Genomic DNA, 24,340 nt, shown 5'->3' with positions numbered 1-24,340 from the left:
GTTGTCCTAAAATCAGAAATGACTTAATATATTGATTTTAAAGTAATAATTCTATAAAGTTAAATAAGTTGATTTTCTGACCTACTTTAGGTGAGAGTATTAAACTAGAATGAGGGGACAGACTACTGGTATAGACATATTTGACAACCTAAAAGTTCCCAAAAGTCTGAAAAACTATGAAAGCAAACACAAGAGTTAAAAAGTCCAACAGCCTAAGTTTATTTAGGAACTAGAGGCCTGGTGCACCAGTGGGGTCCCTCGGCCTGGCCTGTGCCCTCTTGCAATCTGGGACCCCTTGGGAAATGTCAGAGAGCCGGTTTCAGCCCGATCCCCCCAGGCCAGGCCAAGGGACCCCGCCTCTAGTATGCATATAAGATCTTTGGTTAATCTCTTCCTGTCCTCCCCCTGCCCCTCTTCCTTCTGAGATTCATCAGTCTGTTCCATGTTTCCATGCCTGTGCATTGAGCGTCTTCTCCCTGGTGGTCATTGCGCGTTCTAGCTACCAGACAGCTGGCTGGTTGCTTAGGCTTTTATATGTAAACTAGAGGCCCAGAACACGAAATTTGTGCATGGTGGGGGGTCCCCTCAGCCCAGCCTGCACCCTCTCCAATCCGGGACCCCTCAGGGGATGTCCAACTGCCGGTTTAGGGATTGGGCCTAAACCAGCAGACAGACATCCCTCTCACAATCCGGGACCGCTGGCTCCTAACAGCTCACCTACCTGCCTGCCTGATTGCCCCTAATTGCCCCCCCCCACCAGCCTGGTTGCCCCAAACTGCCCCCCTCTGCTGGCCTGGTCATCCCCAACTGCCCCCCCCCCCCGCCAGCCTGGTCGCCCATTACTCCCTCCCCGCTGGCCTGGTCACCCCCAACTGCCCCCCTCTGCTGGCCTGGTTGCCCCCAACTGCCCCCCGACTGGCCTGGTCACCCCCAACTGCTCCCCTGCTGGCCTGGTTGCCCCATGCAGCCTGCTGTTCAGTCATTTGGTCATCCCTCACTAACCTCCCTGCCGGCCTGGTCACCCCACGCAGCCTGCTGTTCAGTTGTTTGATCATCCCTCACTAACCCCCTGCCAGCCTTGTCACCCCACACAGTCTGTGTTCAGTCATCCATCTGATTGTTTCGGTCGTGATGGCCCCTGGCTTTTTATATATTAGGATGACTAGCCCTCTACAACAAAGTACACTAATTGATATATAACAAGAATAATTTCCATAAAATTATTAAAATATAAAATAATTTACTGCTTAAAGCGAAAACTGACAAACTATAGCTTGTGGGCCAAATCTAGCCTACCACTGTTTCTGTGAATGAAGTTTTATTGGAACACTGCTATTCTGTTTCGTTTATATACTGTCCCTAGCTGCTTTTGCTCTACAACAGCAGAGCTGAGTAGCTGTGATAGAGACCACTGGGCCTACAAAGCCCAGAATATTTACTATCTGGCCTTTACAGAAAAAGTTCACTGACCCCTGGCTTAAAGTGTTAACTTTAGCTTTCCGAGAATTTTACTTTATGGAAATGCTGATTCCCAAGTGTTTTGTATAAATGGGATGACTCACATTTAGCTATTTTCAAACCCTACTTGTAGAATGTGGAAAGACATATATTTAAATCATTACCTAAAAAAATTTAAATCAGTGGCAAAAAAATATATAAATCCCACTATAACCCTATAAGTAAAGTCCCAAAGTCATGTAAAAGGCAAGACTATAAAGTTAATGAAATAACCGAAGCCAGCTTGCCAGGAGTTCCAGGTCAGTTACCCACTATATTATACCCAAATTTGTATTACTATGGAGAGTGTTATTAAAGGCTTACTATATTTAAGTCACTGCCAAGAAACTGCATAACTGAGATCTAGAAGTTAAAATTATATATTTAAAGATGTGTCATACCAATATATATTATCAAAATATATAAAGCAAATAATTTAAAGATCAGGTCAATGAAAAGAGAAATATGTTACCACAGCAATACAGACTATATGAAAATAAGTAAAATAAAGTAAAAAAAGTTTTCAACAAAATACTATATTAATAATTTTTTAAATTTCCTTTTCTGTTATTTTAATGGCATCAAATATTATGCCTTTTGTGTTTTAAAATTGAGGGCATTATTGAAAGTAAAATATAAGAAGCTGCATACAACCCATAAGACCATCCATAAAAGAGATTATTTTTTAAATGTTAGGTGTAACTGGTCTATTAAGGATTCTCAGTTCAGAGAAGATACTAACATAAAACTTCTTTTTCCCACCTAGCGCTGTCAACCATGCTGTGTCAAAATCCCCCTTTGTCTATCCCTTAATGCCTTATAGGCAAATTTCAGTAGTTTGTGGTTACTTTTGGTATTGAAATTCAGTATACTACTGTTAAGCACCTATCTCGTATCTGACTTAAATCACTGACTACATTGATAGCAGAACGTATGGAATAGGGCAGTTGCCCTGCACCTCCATATTCTAGGTCTAACTTCTGTGGAAGAAGGCTATGGGTGGCTATGGTCACCTTAAGTAACTAACCAGAGACAAACATGGTAGTAGGGAGATGTCCTTGATTTTGATCTAATTCAGATGTTGGTGTGTTGGTGGCCTAGTCTGATTTGGTGGCTCATATAGGGACAGACTGAACTTCACCCAAGTCTCTCAGTGGATAAAGATTCTTCTAGTGGCTCATGATGCACAATGAGTCCCAGGTGGGACACAGTGTCACCAGGCCCTGTATCCTCTAATCTTCATGAACCACTAAGTCCTTCTCATTCAAAACTTCAGCACTGAATCTTTGTGACTCATGAGGCTTTCTTCCCCCAAATCATATTTATTCAGTTTGTAATTAAAAGAACCAATGAATATTTAATATTAAAAGAGCATCTTTTACTTTGATGTTAGAATAGCAATAAAAGGAGAGCACATCCAGAAAATTGGATGACCAGGTATAATTCACTCTCCAGTAGGATATCAGGTGTCGAGTAAACTCCCCATACTTTTTTCTATTTATGATAATAACTATTGTCCCTAATCACCAGGTTAGTACTGGCTTCTCCAGCAAGCTTCCTCCCCCTTTTAGAAATCTCCACATTCAAGTATACTCTCATTGGTTTCTGAGGCATATTCCAGGCTCTCCCCAAATATCTCTTACCACTTTCTTTTTTACTTTAATGGAAGCTCCTGAGTGGGCTGGTTTTATAGTTATGGTAGACATCCCTCTTTAGTCTTTATTTGGGATATGCTTGGATCTCCCTCCTAACTTTCATTTGGCTGGGAAGATGGGGGAAGCAGATGAAAAAGAAGGAAAACTTTCACCAGAATTCTTCACTTTCTACAAAGCTGAAGTCACCACAGACTGCCATCCTGCTAGTCCCCTTACTTATAGAGGCTGGAATAAACGTTAAGTAAAGGTAGCTGAGTTTAACTGTTCCTCGGTAAACCCTGAGAGAGTGTAGTGGTGGTGGTGCAGGACCCATCTGTTCATGGCTCTGTTTTAGTACATGGGGTGCTTCCTTAGCTACAACATATAGAAAGCTAGGAAAAGTCCTACCCAATACAAAAATCTAAATTTAAGTATTATTGAAATTATTAAAATTACCAAATTACAATTCATACAATGTATATTGTTGCCTCAAGTATCCAATAATAGGGGAATCCTAATAAAAGAGTAATATGCAAATTGACCGTGACTCCAACACACAAGATGGCCGCCCCATGTGGTCAAAGATGGCTGCCCCCATGTGGACACAAGATGGCTGCCACAAGATGGCCAGCAGGGGAGGGTAGTTGGGGGTGACCAGGCCTGCAGGGGAGGGAAGTTGGGGGGGACCAACCTGCAGGGGAGGGCAGTTAGGGGCAATCGGGCTAGCAGGGGAGTAGTTAGGCATCGATCAGGCTGGCAGGGGAGTGGTTAGGGCAGGGGTGGGCAAACTTTTTGACTCGAGGGCCACAATGGGTTCTTAAACTGGACCGGAGTGCTGGAACAAAAGCATGGATGGAGTGTTTGTGTGAACTAATATAAATTCAAAGTAAAGGAGCGAAGGGGAGAGCAAGAGAACCCTCCGCTCTTTCGGCTCCGCGGGCCAGATAGAACAGCCGAACGGGCCGGATCCGGCCTGCGGGCCGTAGTTTGCCCACGGCTGGGTTAGGGGGTGATCAGGCTGGTAGGCATAAGCGGTTAGGGGCAATCAGGCAGGCAGGCAGGTGAGCGGTTGGGAGCCAGCAGTCCTGGATTGCGAGAGGGCAGTCGGACATCCCTCGAGGGGTCCCAGATTAGAGAGGGTGCAGGCTGGGCTGAGGGACACACCCCTCCCCCTACACGAATTTCATGCACCAGGCCTCTAGTATTGATATAAACAATTCTTCTAAGATTTGTTTTTTGTTGATTATAAAAGTAATAAATACCATTGTAGAAAATTTAGAAAATATAGAAGAGCATAAATAAGAATATAAAAAATAACCAATAGTCACAGTGTAAATTAAAACAATGAAGAATAAAAAATAATGTACAGCCTGGCCAGTGTGGCTCAGTGGTTGAGTGTTGACCTATAAACCAGGAGATTATGGTTCAATTCCCGGTGAGGGCACATGCCCAGGTTGCGGGCTTGGTTCCCAGTGTAGGGTGTGCAGGAGGCAGCTGATCAATGATTCTCTCTCACTGATGTTTCAAATCATCATTGATGTTTCTTTCTCTCTCTCCCTTTCCCTTCCTCTCTGAAATCAATAAAAATATATAAAAATTAAAAAAAAAACCAATGTACAAAATGGAATCTGTACAAATACACAGTATAGGATCTTTTTTTAGACAATAAATTTATGTTTACATAAACTAAAATTTAAAAGTCAGTATTTTAGAAGAGAAATATATTCCACCCAAGTACATGCTATAAAGAGAAGTGGTAGAAAAAAGGAGTATAATTTCAGGGAAGAGAACCACGGCAGCACTGTGATAAATGTACCTTGGTAAATGTAGAAGGTAACCTGGGTTCCTGATTTCCTTTCTCTTATTTCCAAACCCTGAGTCCCAGATGTACACTTCTCCATCTTGAATTGTATAGGATACTCCTATATCCTTTCAACAAACCCCACCTCAATTTTATTTAATTTAAAATGATCTTAATGTCTGTGTTGTGTTTTTTTTTAAGTATAGCACATGAGTTATTTGTCAACTAAAGTTCCCATTAATTAAATTAACTTAATATTTTTAAGATTTAAACACTTTACTGTCAGAGTTAAAAATCTAGTAGGTAATAATGTGTGACTTTAAGGCATAAGCACTGGGTAAAGATTTCTGAAACTCAATAATTACCTTCTGAAAGAAATTACAGTAATCTCTTCTTAAAATATAGATTGCTACTTCTTTTAATCCTTCTAGTCCATACATATCAGCCATATTGAGTATTTTACTAAAATAAAAGTAGATATGGTGTTAATTCTCCATTTTAAAAACCAAGGCAAATACATAGTAACTTCCTACTAATATATGGTGTGTTTTAAAAAAGAAAAATATAAATTATTATTATCAATTTAATTATAACTTTCTGCCCTATCTAATAAATAATCTTTATGGATTACAAAAAGGCCAAAAGTTGAAAGCACTGTCACAAGATTTTTTTTTTAAATATATTTTATTGATTTTTTTACAGAGAGGAAGGGAGAGGGATAGAGAGTTAGAAACATCAATGAGAGAGAAACATCGATCAGCTGCCTTCTGCACACCCCCTACTGGGGATGTGCCCGCAATCATGGTACATGCCCTTGACTGGAATTGAACTTGGGACCTTTCAGTTCGCAGGCCAACGCTCTATCCACTGAGCCAAACCGGTTAGGGCTCACAAGATTTGAAGAGTGGAGAATACGAAGAAATAAATTTGAAGATGTTTCAATCAAATTACTCTCAGATTCACAGATATATCTCAAAGCCCAGGAAACTGCTTTGAAGGCTGTTAAAGTTATAAACTCTCTGCAATAAATCTGTATAATAAAAGTTTTGGGGTAGCAAATTGATGCTTATCAGATTGAAATGCTTACAAATGACCCTAAGATTAGAGACATCATGCAATTATTCAAAAGGTTTTCAGTCACTTCTTTTATTGGGCAAATATTTCTGAGCACCCATACATACTTTAGGTACTTAAGAAACCAACAAGCCTGGAGAGCAAGATAAAATTCATGTAGGTTTCCAGGGGGGAAAACTTCAGCACTGAATCTTTGTGACTCATGAGGCTTTCTTCCCCCAAATCATATTTATTCAGTTTGTAAGTAAAAGAACCAATGAATATTTAATATTAAAAAAGCAGCTTTCACTTTGATGTTAAAATAGCAATAAAGGGAGAGCACATCCAGAAAATGAGATGACCAGGTACATTTCACTCTCCAATAGAATTTCAGCAGTTTAAATGGCATTTCACTATAGAGCAATTAAGAATCACATCATGCCTTAACCGGTTTGGCTCAGTGGATAGAGCGTTGGTCTGTGGACTGAAGGGTCTCAGGTTCGATTCCGGTCAAAGGCATGTACCTTGGTTGCGGGCCCATCCCCAGTAGGGGGTGTACAGGAGGCAGCTGATCGATGTTTCTCTCTCATTGATGTTTTTAACCCTCTATCTCTCTCCCTTCCTCTATTTTAAAAATCAATAATAATAAAAAAAAGAATCACATCATTGTTGGTCTTTAGGATGCCTATGTTATTAAATTAATTTTAAGGTTTTTCTTTTTCTGTTTTAAGAGACATGCTAACGTTAAAAAATAAAGTAGTAAAATAATTGTTCAAAATTTGATAAAGGTTCAATCAATTTTGTTTTATAAAATCCTCTCATTTATTTTCCAAAATAAATATAAGGTTTTTCTAACATAATTTAAGTCTAAATAAAGAGTTTTCTTAATCTTATTACTGTGAGTTACTAGAACATTTTTTTCTTCTAAAAACAGTAACATTATTTTTAGATATTCCCAAATACATACAAGATATGGCAAAACAGGTGATAAAAGTGAAGCTTCTACTTCACTGATACTCTGAAACATAGCTCAACAAAGCAGAAGCCAAAAAAGTATTAATACTTTTATATTTAAAATAATTTAAAAATAATACATACCCAACATTAGCTTTGTCTGGAAAGTCCAAAGTTCCTCCATATATAAAAGACATCATAATATTCATTTCTACATGGTTTATACTGAAAAAAAGAAAAGAAAACTAAACGCAAATCCAGAAATTAAGGTTTAGCTGATATTAATTATACATTCTATTTTCCCATAAACTTTTAGCCAAGATAAAGTTTTAATTTCACTTTTATCTAAAGAATATATCCTTCAAATAACATCCATGCAGGTATGCCATTAATTTAATATAAAGTATGATTGCAGCTATGGCTTTTTATGTTATAAAATGTTATTAGCATATTATCACACCACTGATTACTTATTATTTATTATGGTTTTAGCCTCACATTTTCTCTCATCAGTTCTATGAAAAAATCCTTTTGATACTGTTGTAATAAACACACTTATTAATGGAAGGAACAAAGGAAGGCAAATATTATAGGCATGCCCAGTAAAGTCTGAATGACATAGGGAAGGTACTTGTCAGTCACACCTGGGAACAGGTCATTGGGCAGAGTAGGTGTGGTCACTGCAAGCACAGGAAGACTTGAGATACATAAGCTCCTAAATAAAGGAGTTCCCTCTCTTGCCTCTTGCTTGCTCTTGTGTGCTGGGCTCCTGGCTCTCTTGTTGTAAGGGGTACACTCCCCTGCATTTGCCCACACAATAGACTGATGGACTGGAACTAGCCTGATGCTGTGCTGGACCCAATTCCAACATGGAACGGAAACTGGACTCTGGCTTTGCTTCTAGCACTGCTGAATCCCCAAGTTGCATATCTTCTTGGACTGGTTTAAGGGAAATGGGACTTTAGAAACTGAGGGATACAATTCCACACAAATAAAGCTTCCTACCACATCTCATCCTCCCATAGGGGCCTCCGGAAATGCTTATTCCAGCAGCACCCCAAGAACCCCACTCTCACCAGCAACAGAGAAAGGCACTCTCTGATAATACTTTCATATGGGTTTCCTGCCTAAAATAATCTCCTTGCTTTCCATTTCCCACACTGCCATTAGAGTGACTTTGCTAAAATATAAATCTGATATAGTCCTTCCACTTCAACAATTCTCCATAGTCCACAGGAAAAAAAGTCCAAATTCCTTCGCGTGGTGTACAGTATTCTTTATCATCTGACTTCTGGTTCTCCCTCTCTAGCAGCTGTTCCAAGAAAAGTGAACTACTTATTTCCTATACCAGAATTACTTGTAATTCCTTATACATCCATGCCTTAGCACATACTGCTCACTTGGCTTAAAATGCTCTCCTGTCGCCCGGCTGGTATGGTGCAGTGGTTGGGCGTCAACCTATGAACCATCAGGTTACGGTTCGATTCCCGGTCAGGGCACATGCCTGGGTTGCCAGCTCGATCCCCAGTAAGGGATATGCAGGAGGCAGCCAATCAGTGATTCTCTCTCATCATTAATGTATCTATCTCACTCTCTCCTTCTCCCTTCCTTTCTGAAAGAAACAAAAATATACTTAAAAAAAAAATCCTCTCCCTATTTACTTCATCTTTCAGACACAAGACATGTGATTCTTTATCTCTGATTGTTTCCTTAATGCCCTAAGGAAAAAAAAAATCACTGACTGTTAAATACAATAATAACTAACATCTATACTGAGCACTTACTACGAGCCAGTCACTGAACTAATATTTTGAATGCCATTAGCACATTTAATCATCACAACTCAAACAGTAGGTACCATTATTAGTCTCATTTTATAGTTGAAAAAACTGAAATTAAGTAACATGCCTCAGGTCAAATGGATAGTGATGGATTGGAATTTAAATCCAGGCAGACAAGACTCCAAAGCCTGGGCTCTTAAGAAGTATGCTATATATAAAAAAAAAAAAGAAGAAGAAGTATGCTATATATACTTTCATTATTACATTTATCAAACTGACTTGTAATATCTTTATCTAGACTGAGTTATGTGAGGGGAGGGTTTGTATTTTAGTTATCCTTGCATCTCTAGTAGCAGAATGTCAGCATTGATTCACTATCCCAGGATGAGAAGATTTCCCATTTCCCACATAGCACTGGAGCTATGCAGTGGAATCAGGGTGGGGACAGTGCTGATAAGACACCCATAGGTTGTTAAGCATAGGACCTAAATGTCTGCTAAAGGAATGAATAAAAGGAGGAAGGCAAGAAGACAAGAAATGGAGTCCCACAGGGCAGTACTTAGAAAGGTGTTTGCTTTGATTCTATGGCCTTAAATAATACATGCTTAATAAATGTTTGATGAAACATTTAAATAAATGGTTTATTAGGGCACTTACAGCATCTTTCAAAACCTTCAGAAGAACACACTGAGTTATAATATATATAAATACTTTAAGATTAATTTTATAAATATAAATTTGTCCTTATTATGGCGAAGTACTGGTTTCTACTGATTCAAAATTCCAATCTTTAGTACTTAGAAAAAAAGTCAATCCCTAAATGTTCTCATTTATATACTATGTATATGACAAGAATAATTTTGACATATTGTTCATAGCCTATTAATCTAAATACTAGCATAATTACTAGAATGTATACTATTCCATACACTTTCCTCAAATATCAAGAGCCATTCTTGTCAATGTTATTGAGAATTAGCATTTATGTTGAAAGAATGGTTTAAGACTTGACATATTTAAGCAAAAAATAATGATTAAATAAAAACAAAAGTAGTTTTACTAACATAAATAGCAAAATCTGGACATATGAGTCTATGTATCAATATATATGATAGCTATAAAAACAGCAAGAAACCATTTTCCTGCTGTCCTGACAGATGTTTTACTAATATATTCTCAGTATTGTGTTGTAAGTCATTTGTATTTTTTATTTTTTTTTTAGTCATTTGTATTTTTACTAAAGTGTCTGAAAGACATGATCAACTGACCTAAAAGAGTAACAAGTTATTCCAATAGCCCTCAGTTTAAATGGGAAGAGTTAAAGCACTATTTCAATTTAAACATAATCAGAATAGAAGTTTGTAGGAAATGAAAACATTACATATACTCAGAGTCAGAACAAAGAAAAATGTATGAGGACAGAACTCTAAGATCAGAGAGCAAAAATACTCCTATTCTACTAAAATATCTGTGCTTCCGAAAGTCCCAGGTCCCTATGTGTGTGGGTTAAAGTAACATATGGACTCCATTCATTTGTTCATTCATCTGTTCACATTCAATATTTATTGAATGATAGGCTCTATTCTAGACCTTGAGGATATAAGAAGCTTGCATTCTAGAAGGAGGAATGGGCAATAAATATGTAAACAAATATATAAAGAAGATAATTTTAATAGTGAAAAGTATCATGAAGACAATACAACAGGATAATATAAAGGAGAGTAACTGGAAAGTTTGGCTGTAGCTACTTTAGTTGGGATAGTCTGGGGAAAGCCCAGGGACCAGATCATGCAGGGTCCTGTGGGTTATGGTAAAGATTTAGATTTAATTCTAATTGTGATGAGCAGGCACTGAGGATTTTAATCAGAAGAGAAATATGATCTGATTTATATTTCAAAAGACCATACTGAAGGTTCAGAGCAATCCCCAGAAATCTCCTAAAGGACACGAGACAATCCAATTTCATGCTTCAAAGCCCCAAGCCACCACTGGAGGACATCTATGTATAGAAAATGGAAATATGTGAGGTTTCTTTTTTTTTTTTCTTTTTTTTTGCATATTACCTCTTTATTATATAGGATAGTTTTTTAAAAATCTTTATATTTATTTTTTTTAATTTCTTTATTGATTAAGGTATTACATATGTGTCCTTATTCCATTACCCCCAAACCCCCATTCATGCCCTTACCCCCCTGTTGTCTGTGTCCATTGGTTAGGCATATATGCATGCATATAAGTCCTTTGGTTGTTCTCTCCCCCTTATCCCCACCTTCCCCTACATTCCCTCTGAGGTTTGACGTTCCGATCGATGTTTCTCTGTCTCTGGATCTGTTTTTGTTCATCAGTTTATGTTGTTCATTATATTCCATAAATGAGTGAGATCATGTGATATTTATCTTTCTCTGCCTGGCTTACTTATGTGAGGTTTCTTTACAGAAATACTGCTGTGGTTCAGTTTCCAGTATAGGAAGTGGTAAATCTCTCCCTTCTTCCACCAGAACAGGAGAACTTCTTCCAAGTATACCCTTCCACCTCCCAACTCTGGGACATGGGTAGAAGTAGGGTTGGTTGTAGGACTCTACTATTCCTACCTCCATTTGTTGAAGGCTGTCTCACTTGAAAAATATTACATGCATTATGTCTTTGAGTTACCACTCATTAAGAACATTGGTTCTTTTCTGTAAGGACAGACAGGATTTCATTCTAATCTGTTGCAGAAAACATCCTGCAGACATGTAACACTGGCCCAGTTCCAAGAGAGGCTGAGGACCAAGCAAAGCAGGCACTGCTGTCCTGGTATCGGTAATGACCCTCACTTGAACCCATATCTCTCTAGAAAATGAGAACAATCTAATTTAGGGGGGGTGGGGAAAGAAGACAAATATTATTGAGCACTACATACTATGTACCAAGCACTATGCCAGATTGTTTCCTTGCTGTATTTCATTTAATCTTTTCAACAACCTCAGAAAATTTAGGGTAAGTAAGCAATGTTCCTAAAGTCATATAAAAAGTTTGGACTGGATGTAGGAGTGCCTTTGAGAACACCAAAGCCCATTATCTTTCTACTATACCACACGACCCATAGAAACATCTACCCAGGTTTACAGTATAAGTTAATATGAAAACAGAATTTGTTACAATATACAAATCCCTAAAAGATGTGATTTTTTTTAAAAAGTAAAATTTCTAAATTCCCTTTACTCTTCCAGTGGTTTTTATTTAACCACTAGAGGCCTGGTGCACGAAATTTGTGCACGGGAGGGGGGGTCCCCTCAGCCCAGCCTGCACCCTCTCCAATCCAGGATCCCTCTCACAATCCAGGACCTAACTGCTCACCTGCCTGCCTGATTGCCCCTAACTCCCCCCCCCCCGCCAGCCTGATCACCCCTAACTGCCTCTGTCTGTTGGCCTGATTGCCCCTAACTGCCCCCCCTGCTGGCCTGGTCACCCCCAACTGCCCCCCTGCCAGCCTGTTCACCCCCAACTTCCACCCCCACTGGCCTAGTCGCCCCCAACTGCCCCCCCTGACAGCCTGGTCACCCCCAACTAACCCCCCAGCCAGCCTGGTCGCCCCCAACTGCCCCTCCCACCGGCCTGGTCACCCCCAACTGCCCCCCACGCCAGCCTTGTCGCCCCTCACTGCCCCCCTCTGCCGGCCTGGTCGTCCCCAACTGCCCCCCATGCCAGCCTGGTCGCCCCTCACTGCCCCCCTTTGCTGGCCTGGTCAACCCCAACTGCCCCCCCCTGCCAGCCTGGTCGTCCCTCACTGCCCCCTCCCCCCCGCCGGCCTTGTTGCCCCACGCAGCCTTCTGTTCGGTTGTTACTGTGAGGGTGTCCTGACCAGTTTGCATATTACCCTTTTATTAGTATAGATGATACTAATAACATTTTAGATAGTAATTTGAGACATTCGTCTTTCATTTTAGTGTTAGAAAACCTTGCTTTATTAATCAAGGTAAGAGAAATAGAACTCAGTTCCAATGTGCTAGCATGAGAACAGAAAAAGCCAATTGGGAGTGAGCCCCCAATGCTGATACAGCAGCTATGGGTAAGATAAACCAGTAAGAAGCAGAGCCTTGCTTATCACAACAGAAGGGGAAATACCAAAAGAGGAGTAAGCCTAGTTATTGGTGGCATTACCGCACAATTTGGATGACACTGAAACTAATTTTGGTTTCTTCCCTGGAACAAGCGATTGAAGTCTGTCAGTAGTAGTCAAGCCATATTATAAAAGTAAATATTTATCCATTACCTCCATCATAATCAGATGGGGAATTACAGATGAGGAAATAGGGACCAATAGTTGATGCCACTAATAATTCTTTCTTGTCTACTGATCTCTTAATAAAGAGACATCATTTTTAAAAGCCTGTATATTTTGAATGTTTAATATAATGGCTCATGAGGGTTGATTAAGGACTGCCTTTATTCCTATTGCTAAACTCAGAAGTAACCTTGAACAGTATAAACAGATAAAGGTGGAGCAGCTCTGCTTGAAGAGGCACCCTTTCTAAAGGCCTTCCCCTCAGATCCCAATCCCACACCTGTGCTCCCTAACACACCCACCAGGATCTTTAGGGTCCTGTGAGATAAAGTTTGAAAGTCACTGATTTAAACAGTGGAGGGCTGGTTAGCTAGCTCAAAAACACATGCCAACAGGGAACTTCTAATTTCTTCAGTGACTGTGATGGAATAGACTCTGAATTAAAACATGAAATGCATATTTAGCATAAGCACTTATTTACCCAGTGACCCCCAGGAACACATTTAACTTATCTGATCTTGTTTTTACTTATCTGCAATATGTGACTAGACCTGCTCTCTCAAAGACTGATTTTAAAAATGAAAGGGCATAGTAAATGTGAAAGAAGTCTAGAAAATATATGGTGTTATATTGTAAGATATTATTACTGCTGAGGACAGAATCTATTACTGCTGGAGACAGAAACAAAGATATAAAACAATAGGTATCAGGTGGTAAAAATTGTCACTAAATGTACAGGAACTAAGATTTCTTCCAGGAAAAAATTAGACATGTGCTTTTTGTAAAATTACTTTCCCCCTCTGTGGAATAAGGTTCCATAATCATATGCTTTTGTTTGAGAATTTACAAATAATATTTCAACTGTGTTTAACAATAATTAGCACTATGCAGTACATTTATACTTAGACTAGAGGCCCATTACACAACATTCGTGCACTGGGGTGGGGAGGGGTCCCTCAGCCTGGCCTGCGCCCTCTCACAGTTGGGACCCCTTGAGAGATGTCTGCCTAAACCAGCAGGTGGACATCCCCCAAGGGGTCCTTAGCGCTGCTGCGGAGGTGGGAGAGGCTCCCACCACCACTGCTGCACTTGCCAGCCGTGAGCCCGGCTTCTGGCTGAGCAGCACTTCTCCTGTGAGAGTGCACTGACCACCAGGGGGCAGTCCTGCATTGAGTGTCTGCCCCCTGGTGGTCAGTGCGCATCATAGCGACCAGTTGTTCTGCCGTTGGGTCAATTTGCATATTAGGGTTTTATTATATAGGATTGCAGATATTGTCACAATTTTTCACTTACAGCATAATTTTTAAAAATTTTATTTTTCAATCACAGTTTACATTCAATATTATTTTATATTAGCTTCAGGTGTACAGGATAGTAGTTAGATATTTCCAGTACCTGGTACCATACATAGTTATTATATTATTACTAGAGGCCTGTTGCAGGAAGATTCCTACAAGAATAGGGCTTCCTGGGGCCTATTTCTGCAAGAATAGGGCTTCCTGTGGCCTGAGTGAAGCAGAGAAGGGAGCGAAGGGAGCAAAGCCCGCTAACCCGCTGCCTCCCTGTGCTTTCTCTCCCACTGCCGCTGCCGCCCTCACCCGCTTTCCGCTTTCCCTCCCTCTTCCTTGTACACTGTCTTCAGTCTTCGCTCCTTGCCTGCGTATGCAAATTAAACACCATCTTTGTTGGGTTAATTTGCATAATCGCTCTGATTGGCTGGTGGGCGTAGCAGAGTGGTGGTTAATTTGCATGTTTCTCTTTTATTAGTGTAGATAATATTATTGACTATATTTCCTATTATGTATTTTATATCCCCATGACTATTTTATTACTATCAATTTTTATGTTTTAATCCCTTCACCTTTTTCACTCAGTCCCCCAAATCTCTCTCCCCTCTGGCAACCATCAGTCTGTTCTCTGTATCTATGAGTCTGTTTCTGTTTTGTTCATTTATATAGTTCTTTAGATTCCACATATAAGTGAAATCATATGGTATTTATCTTTCTCTGATGGACTTATTTCACTTAGCATACTACCCTATAGGTCCATCAATGCTGTCAAAAATGGTAAGATTTCATACTTTTTTATGGCTGAGTAATATTCCATTGTAAATATGTACCACAGCTTTTTTATCCACTTGTCTATTGACAGGCGCTTGAGTTGCTTCCATACCTTAGTTATTGTACATAACACTGCAATGAACATAAAGGTGCACATATTCTTTTGAATTTGTGTTTTAGGTTTCTTCAGATATATTCCCAGAAGTAAAATTGCTGGGTCATAAGGCAGTTCCACTTTTAATTTTTTGAGGAAACTCCATACTGTATTCCTTAGTGGCTGAAAGTCTGCATTCCTACCAACAGTGCATTCCCCTTTTCTTCATATCCTCACCAACACTTGGGATGTTTGTTGATTTATTGATGATTGCCATTCTGACAGATGTGAAGTGATATCACATTGTGATTTTACTTTGCATTGCTCAGATGCATAATCAGATACTTCTTTTGACCTTTATCTCACTACACAGAATCACATGATTTTTAATGAATACCAAAAAGTTGTATTCTGAGTCAAACTAGTGTTTTCTTTCCATTTACTAGTATAATTTTATTGAATTCAGTTCTAATGAGAGTGGATTAATAGTTTTTAAAAATGATGTCTAAAACATCTGAAACATAGTCCCTGAACAAGTTTCAAAAATTACACCACAGTAATTATCCCTAGGATTGGCACACATAGAAAGACTCTGGCCTTTGCTAGCACTATCCTTATATTCAGGGATATTTTAAATTCATCAGAAAGAAAGAGATCTTATCAGTAGGATACATATATCTTTCAGGTTGTTTTTCAACAGTGATGATAAAATGTTACCAATTTATCCAACTACACATTCCTTTTACCTCAAGGATAAACTTTTTTAGCTTTGTGTTTAAAATCTTCCATAATCAGAAACTACCTGATTGCTCCAGTAAGCGTTTAAAAAGGTGAACAAAATGGTTAAAGATGGTCAAAAGGTACAAACTTATAGTTAATAAGATAAATAAATCCTGGGGTTATAATGTATGGCATGGTGTCTATAGTTAACAATATGTACTGTATATTTGAAAGTTGCTAAGAGACTAGATCTTAAAAATTCTCATCACAAGGAAAAAAACTTTAACTATGGGTGGTGATGGATGTTAACTATCATTTCACAATATATACATACTAGAGGCCCGGTGCACGAAATTCATGCACGGAGGGGGGTGTCCCTCAGCCCAGCTTGCACCCTCTCCAATCTGGGACCCCTCGAGGCATGTCCGACTGCCCGTTTAGGCCCGATCCCAGTAGGATCGGGCCTAAACGGGCAGTCGGACATCCTTAACACAATCCAGGACTGCTGGCTCCCAACTGATTGCCTGCCTGCCTTCCTGATTGCCCCTAACCGCTTCTGCCTGCCAGCCTGATCACCCCCTAACCACTCCCCTGCCAGCCTGATTGATGCCTAACTGCTCCCCTGCCAGCCTAATTGACCCTAACTGCTCCCCTGCAGGCCTGGTCACCCCTAACTGCCCTCCCCTGCAGGCCTGGTCACCCCTAACTGCCCTCCCCTGCAGGCCTGGTCACCCCTAACTGCCCTCCCCTGCAGGCGTGGTCTCCCCAACTGCTCTCCCCTGCAGGCCTGGTCACCCCTAACTGCCCTCCCCTGCAGGCCTGGTCCCCCCCAACTGCTCTCCCCTGCAGGCTTGGGTCCCTCCCAACTGCCTTTCCCTGCAGGCCTGGTCGCCCCCAACTTCCCTCCTCTGCCAGCCGGGTCACCCCTAACTGCCCTTCCCTGCAGGCCCGGTCGCCCCAACTTCCCTCCTCTGCCAGCTTGGTCACCCCTAACTGCCCTCCTCTGCTGGCCTAATCGCCCACAACTGCCCTCCCTTGGAGACCTGGTCCCTCCCAACTGCTCTCCCCTGCTGGCCATCTTGTGGTGGCCATCTTGTGTCCACATGGGGCAGCCATCTTGTGTGTTGGAGTGATGGTCAATATGCATATTACTCTTTTATTAGATAGGATAGAGGCCTGCTGCACGGGTGGGGGCCAGCTGGTTTGCCCTGAAGGGTGTCCCAGATCAGGGTGAGGGTTCCCTTGGGGTGTGGGGCGGCCTGGGCAAGGGGCCTGTGGTGGTTTGCAGGCTGGCCATGCTCCCTGGCAACCCAAGCGGAGGCCCTGGTATCTGGGGCTTATTTATCTTCTACAATTGAAACTTTGTAGCCTGGAGCGGAGCCAAGCCTTCTGCTTGCTCTGTGGTGGCAGCCATTTCTGTTGGGACTTATATATCTTCTATAATTGAAACTTTGTAGCCTTAAGCGGAGGCCTGGGCTGGCCAGGGCTGCAGAGGCTTGGCTTCCTCCATCGTCGCGGGCAACCCTAGCCTCCTGCTCTTTCCAGCTCCGTGGCTGCCGCCATTTCTGTTTGGTTTTATGTATCTTCTATCATTGAAACTTTGTAGCCTTGAGTGGAGGCCTAGACTGGCAAGGGCAGGGGGAAAGCTTGGCTTCCTTCATTGCCGGGGAAACCCATGCCTCCCTCCTGCTCTCTGTGGCAGTAGCCATCTTGTTTGGGTTTATTTGCATATTCGCTCCTGATTGGCTTGTGGGCGTGGCTTTTGGGTGTAGCGGAGTGATGGTTAATTTGCATATTACTCTTTTATTAGATAGGATAGTGAATTATTCGTTGTATGCTTAAGAATAATAATATGTTATATAATAATATGTCAAAATATTTTTAAATAAATGAATAAAAGAGAAGCTCAGCTGGAAAGATAACAGGGTTACTTAGATGAAACATTACTTTTTTCCTTTTTCTTTTTGTTAATCTCCACCTGAGGACATTTTTCCCATTGATTTCTAAAGAGAGTAGAAGGGAGGGAGGGTGAGAGAGAGTGAGGGAGGAGGTCAGAGAAAGAAACACTGGTGTGAAAGAGAGACATTGATTAGTTGCCTCCCACACTGTGGCCCTGGTCAAACCTGCAACCCAGATACCTGCCCCTGACCTAGGAATTGAACCTGTGACCCTTCTGTGCACAGCTCGACACTCTAACCACTGAACACACTAGCCAGGGCAGTGATATTTTTTAAGTATCATCAAAGCAATTCATGTTATATTTTGATGCTATATTAGTGAAAAAATAGAAGAAAAATAAACTTTCCATATGTATTTTATGCATGTGGGGGACAAATTAGTTAGGGAGGAAGTTTATTTTAGTAGTAATATCAAGTAAAAACGTGGTAATTTTATATATATCCTATATAATAAAGAGCTAACATGCTAATTAGACCAAACAGCAGAACGACCATCCAGATGACCTTCCAGACGACCATCGGGACGACCTTCTTGATGAAGCTGGGGCTGCAAGGGCTGAGCCTCTTGCACGAATTTCATGCATTGGATCTCTAGTAGATAGATAAATAGATAGACAGATTGATAGATAGATAGATATTTACATCCTACATTATTTTTCTTTATTACCATTTCATTAGTATCTAGTCTTATTTTTTCTTAAAAAAACATATACACTGTAATAAAAGCATACACGTGATTTCATGGATACGTAATTGAAATCACTAACAGTGGCAGTTGCTGAAACCATACCCAAAAGTTAGGCTGCAAAATATATTGCTATATGTGTATTGAAATTGTGGTAGAATAATTAAAATGTAACCATGGTATGAAAGATAATGGTTTGGGCTCCTTTTTATGTGTTTGATTTCTATTATGTGAATAAAATACAAAAAATAAAACACATTACATATTCTTACAAATGTTTCAAAATTCTATGCTTTATAGAGAGGGATTTGGGGCATATAAGATCTTCCAAATTTGGAAACTACCTGGTTGCCAGAAGCAGGAGGTATAGGGTGAAGGTAGTCTAATGGTAGTTTTAGTTAGTAAAGGGAACCAGATTATTGTAACCTAGAAGGCTCAAGATTATATGCCTGTGTGACAAATACAAACCCAGGAAGAAATTATGAATACTTTCCATGCATCCACTGTTACAGAATTGCCATTATCACCATTCCATACCTAAGCCTCTGGCCAAAACTGACCCCATCAAGGAAACATCTATGATGAAAATGATGCAGAACTGAGAAACTCCCTCAGAACTCCCAGGCAATTTTCCTACTGAGAAAGCCCTCCCCAATACTGTACACTATAGAATCTTGCAGTTATCATCTGTGACCAAAATGTTCCATTTCACCATTTAAGGAAGTAATTCATCTTTTTTTTTAATGTTACATGCAATTAACTTTAGTATTTCAAGAAAAACTATTTTAAATGTTACATGCAACGAACATTAATATTTCAAGAGGAAGTAGTTCATCCTATCTAATAAAAGAGTAATATGCATATTAACCATCACTCCACTACACCCACAAGCCATGCCCACAAGCCACGCCCACCAGCCAATCAGGAGCAAATATGCAAATAAACCCAAACAAGATGGCTACCGCCACAGAGAGCAGGAGGGAGGCATGGGTTTCCCCGGCAATGAAGGAAGCCAAGCTTTCCGCCTGCTCTTGCCGGCCTAGGCCTCCACTCAAGGCTACAAAGTTTCAATGATAGAAGATACATAAAACCAAACAGAAATGGCGGCAGCCACGGAGTTGGAAAGAGCAGGAGGCTAGGGTTGCCCGCGGCGATGGAGAAAGCCAAGCTTCTGCAGCCCTGGCCAGCCCAGGCCTCCGCTTAAGGCTACAAAGTTTCAATTATAGAAGATACATAAATTGCAACAGAAATGGCTGCCACCACAGAGCAAGCAGAAGGCTGGGCTCCACTCCAGGCTACAAAGTTTCAATTGTAGAAGATAAATAAACCCCAGATACCAGGGCCTCTGCTTGGGTCACCAGGGGGCATGGCCGGCCTGCAAACCACCACAGGCCCCTCACCAAGGCCACCCCACGCCCCAAGGAAACCCCCACCCTGATCTGGGACACCCTTCAGGGCAAACCAGCTGGCCCCCACCCGTGCACCAGGTCTCTATCCTATCTAATAAAAGAGTAATATGCATATTGACCATCACTCCAACACACAAGATGGCTGCCCCCATGTGGTCAAAGATCTTGCCCCCATTTGGACATAAGATGGCCACTACAAGATGGCCAGCAGGGGAGAGCAGTTGGGAGGGACCAGGTCTCCAAGGGAGGGCAGTTGTGGGCGATTAGGCCAGCAGGGGAGGGCAGTTAGGGGTGACCAAGCTGGCAGAGGAGGGAAGTTGGGGCGACCGGGCCTGCAGGGAAGGGCAGTTAGGGGTGACCCGGCTGGCAGAGGAGGGAAGTTGGGGGCGACCAGGCCTGCAGGGAAAGGCAGTTGGGAGGGACCCAGGCCTGCAGGGGAGAGCAGTTGGGGGGGACCAGGCCTACAAGGGAGGTCAGCTCTGGGTGACCAGGCCTGCAGGGGAGGGCAGTTCGGGGCAAACAGGCTGGCTGGGGAGCAGTGAGGCATCAATCAGGCTGGCAGGGGAGTGGTTAGGGGGTGATCAGGCTGGCAGGCAGAAGCGGTTGGGGCAATCAGGAAGGCAGGCAGGCAAGCAGTTGGGAGCCAGCAGTCCCGGATTGTAAGAGGGGTCAGATTGGAGAGGGTGCAGGCTGGGCTGAGGGACACCCCCTGCCCCGTGCACGAATTTCGTGCACCGGGCCTCTAGTCTCTTAATAACTGTCTTGAAAGTTTAAATAAAGTGCCATCAATTATATAGATTCACCACTGTACTATCATAGATCACTGAAATCCACACTTTTCCAAATTATTCTTTAAAAAAGAAAAATAAGAAAATATAAAAAATAGCCAAAACCGGTTTGGCTCAGTGGATAGAGCGTCAGCCTGCGGACTGAAAGGTCCCAGGTTCAATTCTGGTCAAGGGCACGTAACTTGGTTGCGGGCACATCCCCAGTAGGAGGTGTGCAGGAGGCAGCTGATCGATGTTTCTTTCTCATCGATGTTTCTAACTCTCTATCCCTCTTCCTTCCTCTCTGTAAAAAATCAATAAAATATATTAAAAAAAAAAAGAAAATATAAAAAAATAAAAACAAAATAAAATTAAAAGAAAAAAGAAACTACCTGTTACAGACTGAATATTTGTGTTCCCCCACCCTCCCAAATTCATATGTTGAACCCTAACTCCCCAATGTGGCTATATTTGGAGACAGGGCTTTTAAGGAAGTAATAACAAAAACAGATCCAGAGACAGAGAAGCATCGATCAGAACGTCAAACCTCAGAGCAAGGTCGGGGAGGGTGGGGGTAAAGGGGAGAGATCAACCAAAGGACTTGTATGCATGCATATAAGCCTAACCAATGGACACAGACACCAGGGGGGTGAGGGCATGAGTGGGGGTGTGGGGGGACAATGGGAGGATAAGGACACATATGTAATACCTTAATCAATAAAGAAAAAAAAAAGGTTAAATGAGGTAATTAGGGTGAGGCCCTGCCCTGATGTGATAAGGTTAGTGTCCTTATAAGAAACACCGAAGCACTCTCTCCCCTTCACCTTCCTTTCACCTCCCCACCCTGCCCCCATGCACTGAGGAAAGGGGATGAGCACAGGGAGAAGCAGCTGCCTGCAGTCAAAGGACCCATGTAAGACCTCTCACTAGACACCGACCTTGTTGGCACTTTGAATTTGCAGAACTGTGAGAAAGTAAATTCTGTTGTTTAAGCCATCCAGTCTGAGAAGATTGATACACTATCTCTATTATTACTAAACTAGAGGCCCGATGCATGAAATTAGTGCAAGGGGCTCGGCCCTCGCAGCCCCAACTCCGTCTGGAAGGTTGTCTGGAAGGACGTCCGGAAGGTCGTTCGGCTGTCCGGTCTAATTAGCATATTATGCTTTTATTATTATAGATGTTCCCTACTTCCTCATGTTTTCAGAAAATGTACTTTGTAGATTTCCACAACATGAAAAATATTTCATTGAACTTACAGAAAAATCAGATTCACAAAAAGTGCTTCGTATTATTTGTAATTGTTATAGTCAAACTGCCTTATAAAAATTATGCTTACCCTTGAAGAGTAATGTACTCTTGAGAACTTTCAGCCCAGCAGCCACTCAGCATTGCAGCAAAATAACTACATCTGGAACTTAAAATGGCTCTAAAGGAAGAGGAGGAAAACACAGGCAAACATTTACATATTATGCAAAATGTAATTTTTTATGTAACTTTTCAGTTTTACTTTTTAAAATATAATAATCTATTTGTCTTGTTTGTATTCACTGATAGAATCGTTATCATAAAAATTGTATTTTGATTGCTTGATTGTAACATTAAACCCAATGTCCTTACTATCTTTATAATTTTTTCTCTTGAAAGCTCTTTAATCTTAATAAAAAATTGAAACTATTTCCATTAACTAAGAGAGTAAGAAATCATCTACAAATGGAGAAATAATGACCAAAGGATGTAAATTCCTTGAGGAAATGTCACTAAGAGACTAGAACCCTAAAGGACCCGAGTTCGAGTTCAGAACTCACCCAAATTATGCTCAAGAATGGCTGTATCTTAGGTTTGAGAAAATGACAGTGAAGACATTTTCTTTTGAATTTCCATTCTATCTTCTCAGGTAAAATATTAATTCATTTTTAGTTTTATTTTTCCATCACCATTTATCCCCTCTATAACTTCTTCCACTTCCACCTCCTTTCCCTCCCCCTGCAATCACCACACTGTTGTCCATGTCCATGAATTCTTTTTCTTTTTTGCTCAATCCCTCCATCCACCCCCAACGTTCCCCCAGTTCCACCAGAGCTGTCTGCTTGCTCTCTCCTTCATTTTTCAATTCAATAAATATCTATTGACTTCTATTCTGTGCTAGGCACTATTTTAGATGCTGGAAATAGCAGTAAATGAGATACTATAAAGAACTATGTTACATTTTAGTAGAGAATGGGCTGGAATAGTGAAGGAGGAGAGGGAGAAGAGAGACACTTTTGGCAATGGCCTACTAGGTTTTCTCAGACCAACCCTCCTGCTGGAAACAGCTAGGAAAATGGGCAAAATATATATCTTAAAGATAAAAAAAGAAATAAAGCATGACTTGAAGGCATCAGAAAGCTACTGTGATGGTAGCTTTTAAGACAAGTTATGAGAGACAAGACAAGTATTTGAGGTAACTTTTTCCATTGAGGCAATTGCCAAATCCAAAAGCAAAAGCAATGGTTGAGAGGCTAAAAGCTGAGCATAGCTTCTAGCACTCTCCACTGGCTTACAGGCACACAAATAGGAATTTGGTGTCCATCACAGAGGGGAGCCTTTGGTGGATACCCCAGGATTACAGGTGGGCTCAGAAAGGCTACACAACGAGGGAAAAGAATGAGTGGGAAATGGACAAGCCCTGAAGTCCAGCTCTGAATCAGCTGAACTCCTGACTGAATTAAAGTGATCTGCAACCAGCCTAACTGCTGGCCAGAAGCAAAAGGAAGTCCTGTAGTCATTAAAATAACTTTATCCAGAGTGTCAAATTACTTTTATAAATCCTCAAGAAAATGTTCAGCAATTATCCAAAGACTACAGGCTGGGTGCCGCCGGTCAGTAGTGCTGCCACGGAGTTGGGAGAGGCTCCTGGCTTCTGGCTGAGCGGCGCTCCCCCTGTGGGAGCGCACTGACCACCAGGGGGCAGCTCCTGCCTTAAGTGTCTGCCCCTGGTGGTCAGTGCACATCATAGTGACTGGCTGACCAGTCGTTCCATCATAATGGTCGCTTAGGCTTTTATATATATAGATAATCAGGAATAATAATCAACACCTAGAAAATGAAGACATTTCATTTACACTGGTATCTAAAAGGTCAAGTACTTAGAACAAATAAACAAAAAAGTGTAATACCTCTACCTTAAAAGCTATAAAACATTTTGAGATAAATTTTAAAATGCCTAAGAGAGAAAGAACTAAACTGCACTCATGGACTTGGAGATCCAAAACTGTTAACATGCCCATTCTACCTAAATTAATTTCTAGATTCCACACTATCTTGATTAAGTTTTTTTTAGTAGCAATTGATAACCTCATTTGAAAATATATATGGATGCCCTACCCGGTTTGGCTCAGTGGATAGAGCATGGCCTGCAGGCCAGTCCAAGGTTTGATTCCGGTCAAGGGCACATACCTTGGTTGCAGGCTCCTCCCTGCCCCTGGTCAGGGCACGTGCAGGAGGCAACCAATCAACGTGTTTCTCTCTTTTATTCTCTCTAAAAAGATAAATAAAAAAATATATCCTCCAGTAAGGATTAACAAAGAAAAAAAAAAAAACGTAAAAGGATGGCTCAGACCTGCCTCCCCCATTTCTCCGCCCCCACGGCTCCTCCTTCTCTGCCTCCTTCTCTGTCCC

The 24,340-nt window shown here is 41.3% G+C and overlaps 1 protein-coding gene across 4 annotated transcripts in view; it reads right to left on the bottom strand.

The window, feature by feature from the left end:
• LOC308242985 (epoxide hydrolase 4) overlaps positions 1-24,340 on the bottom strand; it is a 157,694-nt gene that overhangs the window by 30,153 nt on the left and 103,201 nt on the right. For all 4 annotated transcript variants that reach the window (XM_080657906.1, XM_080657907.1, XM_080657909.1 and 1 more), the window contains 3 exons: positions 22,020-22,109; positions 7,084-7,164; positions 5,298-5,394 (listed from right to left, as the gene is read on the bottom strand). In XM_080657906.1, the coding sequence (XP_080514032.1) occupies positions 5,298-5,394; positions 7,084-7,164; positions 22,020-22,109 (268 nt within the window). The remainder of the gene's footprint in view (positions 1-5,297; positions 5,395-7,083; positions 7,165-22,019; positions 22,110-24,340) is intronic.

Source organism: Plecotus auritus, assembly GCF_963455305.1.
Source record: "Plecotus auritus genome assembly, chromosome: 2".
Taxonomy (NCBI): Eukaryota; Metazoa; Chordata; class Mammalia; order Chiroptera; family Vespertilionidae; genus Plecotus; species Plecotus auritus.
This window is presented reverse-complemented; position numbering and strand designations above follow the sequence as displayed.